This window comes from Triturus cristatus, chromosome 5_1 (genome assembly GCF_964204655.1).
Source record: "Triturus cristatus chromosome 5_1, aTriCri1.1, whole genome shotgun sequence".
NCBI classification, from domain to species: domain Eukaryota; kingdom Metazoa; phylum Chordata; class Amphibia; order Caudata; family Salamandridae; genus Triturus; species Triturus cristatus.
The window spans coordinates 66,508,090-66,521,486 of NC_140587.1; the positions used below are offsets into that span (position 1 = coordinate 66,508,090).

General features: G+C 43.4%; 1 protein-coding gene across 2 annotated transcripts in view; it reads left to right on the plus strand.

Annotated features, from left to right (window-relative positions):
- The window catches only part of LOC146830194 (phospholipase A2 inhibitor gamma subunit B-like), a 76,208-nt gene that overhangs the window by 17,338 nt on the left and 45,473 nt on the right, over positions 1-13,397 (plus strand). For both annotated transcript variants that reach the window (XM_085604027.1, XM_085604028.1), the window contains exon 4: positions 8,721-8,870. In XM_085604027.1, the coding sequence (XP_085460153.1) occupies positions 8,721-8,870 (150 nt within the window). The remainder of the gene's footprint in view (positions 1-8,720; positions 8,871-13,397) is intronic.

A 13,397-nucleotide genomic window follows, 5' to 3' on the forward strand; every position in this document is an offset into this window, starting at 1 on the left:
ATACGGAGGCTCTCAGGGACAAGAAACGCCAGTGTAGGAAAAACGAAAGACGTTGGCGTTTAGACTACTCACCAGGAAGCAAAATCTGTTATCGAGAGTCAATCAGCGAATAAAGCTGAAGTCAAAATCGCCCAGACCACTTATTTCTCGAATAAAATTCTCCTAGCCAAATCAAAAATCAAAGAAATTTTCCAAATTGTAAAAAAATTAACCAAACCCCCTCCTAGTTTGCACGATACAAAATCCACAACTCACTGCAACGATGTAGCTGAGTTTTTCCATCAAAAAGTTAATAACATCTACTCCACTTTTCCCCCCAGCAAGATCACCTCCCTAGCCCAGTCCAACGCAGTCCTAACTACCCCCTCCCCTCAGCCTCATCCTACCCTGGATCACTTCCCTCTTCTGGATCTTGTCACTCTGGAAACCATAGCCCGGAAAGTAAAAACCGGTTCCCCTGATGATCCAGCCCCTCCAGACATCTTAATGTCAGCATCCCTAATTACACTGCCAATCATCAGGGATGTACTGAACGCTTCGATCACTTCCGGCTCAGTTCCTTCAGCCTGGAAACAAGCCATGGTCCGCTCACTATTAAAAAAGCCTAATCTAGACCCGTTAGACTTCAGCAACTACCGGCCCATCTCCCTGCTCCCGTGGGTGAGCAAAATTTTAGAAAAATACATTAATTGCCATCTGGTAAATTTCTTAGAAAACTCCCAATTGTTAGACGCCACCCAGACGGGCTTAAGACCCAAACACGGGACTGAGACCGCCCTCCTCATGGTCACGGAGGAATCCAGAAAAATCCTGGATCAGGGAGGATCAGTGGCAGTGATCCTCCTTGACCTCAGCGCAGCCTTTGACACGGTCAGCCATAACACCTTGCTGCACCGTATGTCCAGCGTCGGAATTAAGAACAAAGCTTGGCTCTGGTTTAAATCCTTCCTGGCGGACAGATCCTTCCGAGTCTTTGATGGTGAGGCCGTGTCCACCAGTAGACCATTGAGGTGCGGAGTCCCTCAGGGCTCCTCTTTAAGTCCCGCTCTTTTCAACATCTATATGAGGCCACTGGCCGATGTCGTCCGCCCTTTTGGGATTAAGATCATTTCTTACGCGGAGGACATGCAACTGGTGGTCTCACTGGCGCAGGTAGCCAATCCACCTACGTCAGGTGGACTTAGAGACTGCCTAAAAGAAGTAAAAAGCTGGATGTCCTCATCATCCCTTAAACTGAATGGGGACAAAACGGAGCTGATGCTCTTGGGCCCATCCGACCCCCTTCTTTTCAACTCCCTGTGGCCCTCCGATCTAGGCCCCCCTCCAGCACCTAAGGATAACATCAAGAGCCTTGGGGCATGGCTGGACAGTTCCCTCTCATTTAAGACTCAAGCCACAAAACTTTCTGCAACCTGTTTTGGCCTCCTTAAAATGCTTAAGAAAATCCTTCCTCTTCTCCCAATGGAAGCCAAGCAGGTAGCTATACAGGGTCTGATACAGTCCCGCCTGGATTTTAACAATGTGTTACACCTTGGCGCCCCAGACTACACCCTACGCAGACTTCAGACAGTACAGAACTGCGCGGCCCGTCTACTTCTCGAACTTCCTCGCAGACAATCTGTGAGGGTCGGTCTGGTGAACCTTCACTGGCTGCCAGTTCGTCAAAGAATCCGATTCAAAGCCATGTGCATTGCTCATCAGGCCTTTTGGGATACGGGTCCTATGATCACCCGGGATCTAGTCACCCATTACATACCCACCAGAAACCTCCGCTCTAGCCAGACCTTCTTAGCTACACCCCTCAGAATAAAAAAGACCAGGTCGGGCGGCAGGACGTTCGCTTATAATGCAGCCAAGACCTGGAATGCATCTCAGAGCCAACTCCAACCTTTCCTCATTCCGAAAGCAGTTAAAAACATTCGTTTTCAATCTCCCCTATTAATCCCCACTCAGCCTCTTTATGAGGTCTCCTCTATTATCTTCAAGCGCTTGGACGCCTCCGGGCAGCAATTCGCGCTTTACAAATGTACATCCATTTCCATTTCCATTTCCACCTGAGTTGGAGGAAATGATTGTTTATGTGCAACAAAGTCTCCCAGCACATGATGATTGTTTATGAGCAGGAAGGGAGACCTTCCGGCACATAAACAATCATTCATGGCAGTCTGCTACTTCTATGTGTGTTGCTTAATGCAACACAAATAGAAGTTGCAAAACATCATTTTTAAATGGCACCCTTGTAAGTAGGAGGCACAGCCCACCGCAACTCCCATTGCCTTTCCCTTTCATGTTAAGTACAGCCTAAAAGGGTGCCTTATTTACAAGACAGCAATAAGCCACGTTAAGTGGCTTAACGCTGCCTTGTAAATAAGGTGAAGCCCCTATCGCCACCACAATGTCAATACAAGTGACATTATGGTGGCATTAGGGGCTTGTAAATATGCCCCTCAGTGTGATTGTGAATGAGTGTTTCTCTGAGTGTATTTGTGTTTGTGAGTGAGAGTGATTGTAACTGAGGATTAGTGATCCCTTTGCCTCTCAGCTGTTGAACGCCTGAATGGCAGTATCTCAAGACTCAACTCTGGTCCGCTATCGTACCTCAGGCCTATCTCACCTACCTCAGTCCACTATCTACATGGATGTCATCATTTCATCTCACCTGCTATAGTGATGCTAAAGATGCATAAATCATTGTATAGCTTGAAATTTAACTTGCATTTGTTCTTGATTCCAGAATTTCATGCCTGCAAACAATTGATCACTTAACGTATGCTAAACATCTGTAAAAAGGCAATTATTGCATGGGGTACCTTGGCTATTCCAATCGCTTAAATAGTGAAGTTTTCATTTTAATACTTCAGAAACTATAGTAAAACAAACATGTGGGTGTCAGACTGCCTCCCATTCCACTGATGTTGAGCTGCGTCACACCAGGTCGCATTTCAAGTTAATGGCAAAAGCTTGACAGGTCACTTTTAAAGCCACATCCACAGCTCACTGAACACTCCATGGGGACAGACCATGCTTCCATCAGCAAAAATAACATCTTACAATTAACAAGCAAGAGTTATAGCTCAAAGATGGATCAACTACTGACTGTACCACACATTTGAAAGACACAATATGAAAATACCTCCTTCAAAATCATCCAGTCAGCCAATCATATCCACTTCCAAATAGTATGATAGGTATTGGCATGGTCATTAATATCACTTTCCACAAATTTGTAATCAGATATTCTAGGATGCATCTAACCTTGCAGTCTCAGCAAAACAACACACATTTGCTGAAATCAAATCAAATCAAATCAAAGGATATAAAACTTGTCACTAGAAAGAAGCATATCAAACCAACTCTGAAAAATAGTTTTGAATCTTACACATATAGCACTTCTATATGCAACACTTCTGAAACAGTATCCTCCTAAAAGGGCATATAAACCTGAAATCTGAGTGTTCTGCTGCCTTGTCAGGGTTATGAAGCCCAATAAAAATCATGCAATATAATACCATAAATTCTCCACCTGCTCTTTGCTTGCAGCATAAACAATGAAGTCAAAAGGCAAAGGTGCATCTTTACCACTCTACCCTGCAAAGCCTTATCAAATTAGCAAGGGCCTTTGTGATAATCCTGTGGAAGAAGTCAACCCAGAGGCAAAGACGCACAGCAGGTAGTGGCCATGGCTTGCTTGCATAAGGAGGATAAATGAGACCAAACATGTTTGTGTGTATGGTTTATAAACTTGTATGTAACATGTAGTTTTATGTAGTTATTATCTGTCTGGGGAAAATTCTTCTTATAATTTTGGTGAGTGGAGAAATGAGTTGTCTGGATCCTCTGGTGTGTCTTGAAAATAATGTCTACGATTATATGCCTTGAATGCATTATGGGACTAGACTGTTCTTCAACAGTGCCAAAAACTGGACTATAGAAAACATTTTCCCCAACAAAGGCACTCTAAGAGTGACTGTCTTCTTCACGTGATCTACTCTCACAGGTGATGTTGATCTTCTCAACACCCATAGTGAGGGAGTGACATTCCTTAAAAATGAAAAAAACATCAACACAAGCCAGGTCAAGTCAAGTCAAGAATAACTTTAGTTCGGTTCCAAGAGCAATAAAGGTTTGACAAATGAAAACATTACAGTTTAAGAATTGTGTAACACCTTTGCAAAACATCACAGGAAATGGGATAAATGGGGAAGAGCTCGAGGTTTACAAATTTCAGTACATAGAGTGAAAAGTTTAGGCCAGCATAGTATTACTCAGATCGTTAAAAATTCGAAGTGTAAATTTTGACAATGAGAAATTACAACATTCTTGTTCAGCCTCTATAGTCCATAACGCTTTCTGATAGCCATCTTAACTTTAATATAATTGGATACCGCAGTGTAAATAACAGGAGTGACCAAAGTGTGCAGAAAATTAAAACCATCAATATATGTACAGGGGCAGATTTCCCTTCAAAGTGGGGCTAAAAATGTATTTCTTGCCTCTTTGAACAGGGGGCAGAATAAGATAAAGTGCATGGTGCTCGGGTTTGATGAATTATCACACGGGCAGGGCATGAGGTTATCGACCCATCCTATTTGACGCGGAAATGCACCTAGAAAGTGCAAAGTGCGTCAGCAAAATCTGGTTATAAGAAATATGATCTGTACATTAGTAGTAAATATTAGATAAAATTGCTTTGGGCCGGGAAGCAAACATGAGAGGCCCATCTCCTCATGTTGTGAGTAGCACATATTGGCCCTAGAGTGATGTGCCTCTTCTATGATGATTTTCCCATTTGTGGGAATTTTTTCAGGGATGTCATAAAAGAAGCCCAGTCCTATCTATTGGAATTTGTCTCTTACAAATTGAAGCCATGGGATCGTTAAGGCGCTGTCCAGATTAATACAATCTTTAATTACTTCCCCAGAGAACATTAAATTGACTGCCATCCAAATTTGCGCCCATAAGAGCAGAAGTGCACTACCCATGCTGTCCTCTATGTAGGGGCTCTAATGGGGGTCATTAATAAAAAATGTATGAATGTATTTTCCAAAACTTATAGTTGGCAGCTGTTGTAGTGACCCCACACCCCAGCCCCATAGGTTTCCACAGGCAAACATTTAACTTTGTAAAGGGTGACTAGCTCTCTCACAGGCTTGTGTCCTAATTCGCATGTGAAGCAAAATAGCCTCTCCACCGCCGTACTGGTGTGTTGCACCCTTGCTGTAATAAGTGGTTCCCAATTCATCTGGTTGTTGAATAGGTTCCCTAAGTGCGTAAAGTTGTTCAACTTATCTATTATTTTGCCCCTTACAGCAACATTTCTGTTTTTTGTAGATTTGGGGACACGCCATGGTATAAGATTTAATAAAATTGACTTTTAAGTCAAACAACAACATAAAATTGGAATAATCATTCAGTGATTTTCAAAGGATATTTGCTGTCACTGCCATTAACACTGTGCCATCTGTATATGATAGTAGTGGGACAGGGTTGCCACAAATTCAATAAAAATCAATCCTCAAATCCAATAAAAAAGCTTCTAGGCCGTTTGTGTACATTAAAAAGAGAAACGGGGCAAAGATGCACCTTTGCCGAACATGTTCTGTAGAGACAATCGGCTTGGTCTTTTCCCCTTGGGTGCCGTATCTTATAACAACTGCGAGGTTACCGTGTAACCTGCGTAGGAGGGGAATCATTCCTTCTTCTACGCCCATTCTTCCCATCGGGCCCACAATTTGCCCTGCTTAATGGTGTCAAAAGCACTGGACAAGTCCATGAAGGCCAGGGGGATTGAACCCTGTCTGGTCTTCATGTACTTGCCAATGATCAGGGGCAAATTGAGACATTGTTCCGTGGTCCCTAACCCTCTCCTAAAGCCATATTGTGTTTTTGATATGACCCCTGTGGTGGAGACCCAGGCATCTAGTCAGGCAAGGATTACCATTCCCAATACCTTACTGTAGCATCAATTAAAGAAATTGGCCTGTAACATGCCGGTTCACTCCTATTGTCCTTTTTAAAAACAGGAACCACTATGGCCTCCTTCCAAGTTAATGGAACAGAGCCGATGACTACTGCTTTAAAGACATTTGTCAATAGAGCTGCCCACAGGTTGGGATTCCATTTAAACAAATCAAGTGGGACACCGTCTGGGCCTGAGGCTTTCAAACAAATCCCCTTCGCTAAAGCCTCCTCAACCTCAGATACTGAGCTGGATGAACTTAGTTGGGAAGCTGCAATTAAATCTACAGGAAGATCCCCAACATTCTCATCTAACCGCTTGAGTTGCGGGTTAAATATAGCAGTAAAGTGGAATTCCCAGGCATCCCCAAAAAACAATCATTCCATCTGTCTCACTTCTTCCTTGAATAGAGGGTGGTTAATGATGTCCCAGAAGCTTTTAGGGCCTAATTTATGAGACTCCTTGCGCCTCCAGAACGTCACTTTTTGTGACGTTCCGTGGCGCAGAAGCCTGCGTGATATTTATCAGGCAGCACTAAGCCACTTTTTTTGGCTTAATGCTGTCTGATAAATATTAGTCCCTTTAACGCATCGTTCTGTGTTAAAGGGGCGTGCAATGGGTGTTCCTGGGGTCGTTCCCAGCAACATCCATGGCCTTTTGACTCTGCCCCAGATTTACGAGAAATCGTAAATCTGAGGTAGGGCCAAAAGCTTACGCCTCCCCAGGGGAGGCATAAGGGAGGCACAAGGAGGAGAAATATCTTTATTTCTTCTTGTTTTTCCTCTTGCTATGTCAGATGCATTCTGCAGCACACATAGAAAGAGGAAAAGCCTCTTGTGATTATTTTTGTACCGAAAGGTTTCCCTTCCTGCACAAAAATAATCATCCCCGCGACGCAGGCACCCTTGCACCATGGTGCAAAGGTGCCTGCGTTGGCGCACGGCAGCCCATTGTGCGCCGGTGCAGGGGAAAAGGACAGGAATGCGCCGTATCTTATAGATACGGCACATTCCTGCCCTTTTCTTTTGCCGTAGGGAAGCGCAGCAGGAAGGCCTGCTGCGCTGCCTTACGGCAAAACCTCCTAAATGAGGCCCTTAGTATCTTTGAGGGAGCTTGCTCTCAACTGATCTTCCCATGTTAGTCTCTTCAATTCTTCTTTTCTTTTTCCCCATAGTGATCTTATAAATTTGCCTTGCACTACTAATTAGGTACTGACGCAGGGGGTAGCATGAAGGGCCCTTTCAGGGTTATTTTGGGCCTTTGTACATTCAGTGTCACACCACCATACCTCTTGGGGTTCTCTTCAATGGGTGGGTCTGGTCACCCTTTTAGCTACATCCAAGCAAATCAGCTCAAACTCCCAGACATCCTCATCTGGGAATTAATCGTGCTCTAAACACCTCATTATTGGGTGATAATATGCTATAATGGTGTCTTCCTTAAATTGGGTAGGGCTTATCTTGCCCCAGTTTAGCCTAATCTCATCATAGAGACCTTTTACCAGTTCCCCTCCTAGACTAACTTTAGACCTTAAAGGTTCCAAATCAGCTGTCAAACTCCATAAGCATCATAATCCATGCATTAAGTGAGATGTTAAGGCCAGAATATGCTCATGACAAAGACCTTCATGGTTAAGTTAATTTAGATATGACCGATGTGGGTCATGCTCGTTAACACCATATTGTCATTCTGTGGGGCTTTTGTCTAACATCTAAAGATAAAGATCCTGTCAAACACAGGAAAGACTTCATTTGGTCAATAGGGCCTGTAGGAAATGAAATGATTAAAGAGTCTTTGTCGATTGGTAGTTAGGGTGACTACCATGACGTCCACAAGTGCAGACACTGTCCCTGTCAGCATCAATTTGTTTTTATTCTGCCTCTATAGATGTACTGTTGCCGTCTTCACCCTGGTGAGTGTTCTTAGATTAATCTTGAAGAAGAGGAATCTGCTAGATCTAAAACCTCCTCCTATATCATCTTCTCTCCAGCTTCTGAATTTTTGTGAGCAGCTACCATTAAAGACAGTGTGGGTTCAGAAGCTGCCTCACAACAAGGGCTAGAGAAGAAGTGAAACCCCAACCTGCTGCACATCTTCTTGCCAATTTGTCTCTCTTCCATGATACACCTGTTTCTCTAAGGGTAGTTGGTATTTTCATGAAGCCACCTGCTCATAGTCTCAAAGATGTCAACAGGAAAGTGGAGATTCAAAAGCAATTGTCTCACTTACCTGTAACATCATTACTTTTTGAAGATTAAATCAAGACTGTGTGTCCATTGTGGTGCCTGCAATGATGTGCTCCCTAAAATCTGCAGCCCACTTTCCCCTGCCTTTAAAATATCTCTTTATGCTGGGGCATGGAGCATGGGCTAACTGGGACATTCAAAACACACTCAATACATTGGCATAGGCACTATTTACTTAAACCTCAAGGGTGCAGTGCACCCTGTTGCATGGCTGATATGTGGGTGGGTTGTTGCCCTCACGTCTCCCAGACATGGAGAATACTAGGGTTCATGTCTAGTGAGTTACTCAAGGCACACACAATTCTACAGCAGTTAATGGAAAATAATTGTTATTCTGGGCAAGGATAAAGTTAACAAATCTGTGCCTGATGAGTTAAACCTAACATTTGTTTAATTTTCATGCAATGTAGAGTATTTAATGCTATTGCTTTTAGGGTGGGAGAATTTAGCATCAATTTGGCACCCCTTTTATGGATAGAATTGCGCTTCTCAATTCCTGTTCTGTGTTAATTTAGTGCCTGCTGTAGAAGAAACCCCCAATGGATATAAATGCAAAGATTGTCTCACTACCCAGTCTTTGGAGCCCTGCACAGCAGCTGGAGAAGTCCAGTGTACCGGGGAGCACAACACCTGTGCCAGCTTCTCTGGAACTGGCGCAAGACCTGGTGAGATAAACCGATTTTTGTAATTATGAGTTATATAGCCCATTGCACAAATCTTCTTGGTTTCTGGTCCTTTGTTTTAAACTAAGGGGCTGATTCTGATGTTGGTCAGACTGACACTGACTTGCTCTCAGTGCGGGCTCACTGACATCTCTAACCGCCAGCAGACTGTTGCATAGGGTGCAGTTGGTCTGACCCCATTGGCCCAGGGACTGACCAACAGCTTCCGACAAGCTCCAGGATGCCATTGGGCGGTCGGTCCTATCACTTTCCCACAATGGAGTCAGTTCCTTCTCAGGCACCGTGGTGGCGGTTATGATCCACCTTTCTGCCAGCCATCTCATATCAGTTCTTCCAATGTGAAAAAAAGCTGGTGCAAAGGCTTTTTAGGGGCCCCTAGCAGGGCCTCTGTCCCCTGTGGCCCTCCGTTTCGGACACTGAGGGCACCTCTGGTGCACCCCTAAACATCCCTTCATATTGTAGCATACACCACATGGTGCCTTCCAAGGGGTGCAGGGATGTTTGAAAACATGCCTCTTTGCATTGGTCTTGCCTCAATACAAATAGGCATGCTTCCGACCGCTTCCACAGCGGGCAGATCCCAATTTTGTAGGCGGGACGACCAGCTACCTGTTCGTCAGTCAGGTTCCTGCAACAATGGCGGTCGGGCGCTCGTCTGACCATCATCATAATCTGCCCCTAAAAGCTGTTCACACAAATTAATTTTAAATATGTACATAACATCCAACTGACTATCTTCGGCTTGCACGGTTTTACAAAATATATAGTAGCAATCATCCCCCATTGACCAAATAAAGCCGCATGATTTGTTGTTTGTACAATGCAAACCCAGACAAAGGGGCACAAAGGTGCTGTACATAGCCAAAGGCAAACTAAACCATGGATAAGCTTCAGAACGACTGCAGTGTTTGGGAAACTGAGTCTAAGACACCTGGAATATGTGTGTCCTGTTCCATCCATTCTACACCCAGATAGCTTGCGGCCGGCACTACAAAAGTGTCATCAGGCTCATTTATCAGCTGGGTATTCAGTCATAAATTAGAATGTATAAAGGGAATATGAAATCTACTAGGTGTAATCATTATCATAATTCAAACTCTTTTTGCAAATTACCCTACCAGAGCCCTATTTCCAGTTTAAAACATCTTGGCAACAATTATGAACCATTTCCACAAGGTCCCTCCCACACACACAAGGATGCATTTTTCAGAATTGGCAGAATTTATAGTTAAATCTGAAGAAAGACTGGATCAAGGTGCTCCTCATTTTAATTTCTGGTCAAATTTTAGACTTGTCACAGAGAAGGAAGTAAAATCTAAAATTTAAGTAATCAATTTATGTTGTCAAGTCAGGCTCTCCTCTCCAGTACTGGTAACCATGGAAGTTATCCAAAAAGTTACGCCTTCCAAAGGGAGGAGTAATGACAAGAAACTTATCGATTTTCCTCATTTCTTTATCTTTCTCTGTGTGCTGCATTCTGCAGCACTCATAGAAAGAGGACTATCCCTGACAAAAGGGTGCCAGCCCATGGGAAAGGACAGAAGTGCACCATATAGTCTTAAATACAAGGTAACCTGCTGTGCTGCACTGCGTGACAAACTCATGTGTATTTTGGGGCCAACTAGAACTGGTAGCCAGTTAAGCTGCTCTGGTCATGGCTTACATAATGGGCAGGGCCTCACTCTTGGGCCATTTGATTTCCAATCCTGATATGTCAGAGAAATCTGTGATAAGGGACAAGAGGGCTAGACGGGAGCTATCTAGGTTGATAAGTGTAAGTAAAATTGTCATCTGCATAGAGAGGAATTTTCTAATGTGGAAACACCCGAGATTTTCAGATCTTGTCAGATGGCTCCACCATAGGTTCCATTGTCAGGAGGAACAAAAGCAGTGATGGGGCCGCCCTGGCACGTACCTCTTGAGACAGAGAATATGTCCAACAGTAAGCCCTTACAGTTGACTTGAGCTGTAGTAGAGGTGTAGAGCCAGCCAACTTTCACAATGAAGTCCTTACCCAGTCTGAACTGTTGTAGGGGTCAAAACAGATCGTTCCAATCAATATGATCTAATGCCTTTTTGACATTTAGTTAAAGGGTCAGGGTGTCTTCCTGTGAGTCCCTGGATAGCCATAGAAGGTGGGCCAGGAATTCTAGGTGATCATTATCATTTGTAAGGAATCCTACTTGGTAATGATGGATCAGGGTGGGATAACCTGTTTGATGTGGGTAGTAAGATTTTGGCAAGTATCTTGCTGTCAGAGTTCTTCAGGGTGGAGATCAGGCAATAGCTGCTATAGAGCAAAGGATCCTTATCTGGTTACAGCAGAACAATGATCACTGCACGATTGGACATCTGCAAGAGAGACCCAGTGTTGTTAGACTTTTGGGAAGGCCACAGTGCAGACAGTGCACAGTTTCCACCCTAAGGCACAGATTTAATTCTCTCTGAAAATTATCCTCTCCTGGCACCTTGTTATACATGATGGGCTGCAGGATTTACTCCTCGGAGTTCCTACCATCTTGGCCCTCATCATTAAGACAAAGTAGTGCCAGGGAGTCAAGAAAGATGTTTACCCTGTCTTCATTGTAATTGAATTTCGAGATGTATATTTTTATATAGTAGATCCGGAAGGTGTTGAAGATATTCAGTGGGGTATGGGTAAAGTAATCTGTGTACACTCAAACAGCCAGGATGGCCACTGTGGCTACCTGCTCTATAAGTAAGGCAGCCAAGAGCCTCCCTGCTTTCTCCCCTTGCACCTAATGGAGGTTTTTCAGTTTATAGAACATGTCCTCTACCTGAGATGAACATAGGGAGTTAAGCTCTATTTTGGCATTCTTTAGCTAATGCCTATTCCCCAAGTATGGAGTGTGGAGGCGGATGTCACTGCTCCCTAAGTTTGTCCTTGAGGGCAGCATTTCTCATTAGTTGACCCTGGACAGGGTCCTTAGCTGCCCACAGAAGTTTTACCAACTCTTCAGTAAGTGGTCATGTAAGATTTCAAGTGGATCTTATACAGGGCAACTTTGAAGCATGTGATGTTGAAGCACCAGGGTTTCCAGATGGGTTTCTGGAGGTTCTAAGCAATAATCTGGTGTATGAAATTTTATAACAATTTTTTGCATTTTACATGTTGCAAGGCAGACAGAGCACTAGAATATGGTCTGGAAGACTTTTTACACCACATCCATACTGATTTTGTATTCTTATGGGCTGGCAGTTTTAACATTCAGGCTTGCCCTTTGCGGCAACACGTGTATATGGATAAACTAATCAGGGTGGGATGGGCTGTGTTCATTTTTGCCTTAATGAATATGGAGATGCATTGAACTCCTTTGTTTCACAGCATGATTTACATTTATTAAAGTGTGGTGGACCAGACATTAATGGGAAGGAGATTCCATTGTTAACTGTAAGAAATGCCTCTACAGTTATCTATCATGTATTGCCTCTCTAATCAATTTGTGTGGCATCCCTAAGCTCGTTCTAGTCTGTTTTAAGTGACCATGACCCCGTTATATTACCTTTTCTTTTCTGGGGTAAGAAATGTGAAAGGCCTAATGGCGTACAAATTAAGTGGGCAGGTTGTGATCCAAACCGCATTCTACAACAAATAGTAACAGACAATTCAACATGAATTGGTTACTATATATCGGATGATGTGACTCCTAATGTGCTGATGGATACCTTTAATCATATTTACATTTTTTTAATAAGTTACCCTTTCACAATTTGGTAATGGAGGAAGTAATAGGGGATGGGTTGTGTAGTACATGCTTAATGTTCTCTTTGCTCATGGAATGTTTATTGCTCATGGAATGTTTATCCTCCTATGTTCTTCCTTGCCTTGTGTGTTCTATGTTCTCTTCCAAGACAGTTGCTGTTGGCTTCTGTCGTGGAGAGTCCATTCTTGTGTTTGCTCTGACTCATTAAACTACCCTACAAGAAGATACTTATCTATGCCTGCTTATTTACTACAGGTTGCTCATGCTTATACCTAGTTCTCCCGGTGTCTGAAACAAGCCCTAAGCAGTTCATCCCGGGAATTATGGTTATTTAGTCTTTTTACTTACAGTACAAACACAACCTTTCCCAAAAGAAGAAAAAACTCCAGAATGAGGCTTGGTTGAAACTGACCTTAGCTGCAGAAACTAACAATAATAAGTTATTTTGGAAAACGGCCAATGCTCTGTTTTTTTAAAAACAAATGTGTTATTCCTGAGTTCTGTTCTTTTGTTTCTTGTGATGCCAGGGTTGCACATCTTTCTGGAATATTTAAACAGAATAACCTGGACAATGGTGTAGAAGGTTGTGAGGTGATGCATAGTTAGGAATCCCTTCCTCTGGGTATCACTATTGGCGAAGTCCTTTTGGCTCTGCATGCTAGTGCTGGGGCGCATAGATAGGAATCCCTTCCTCTGGTATCACTATTGACGAGGTCCTTTTGGCTCTGCATGCTAGTGCTGGGGCGCATAGATAGGAATCCCTTCCTCTGGTATCACTATTGAC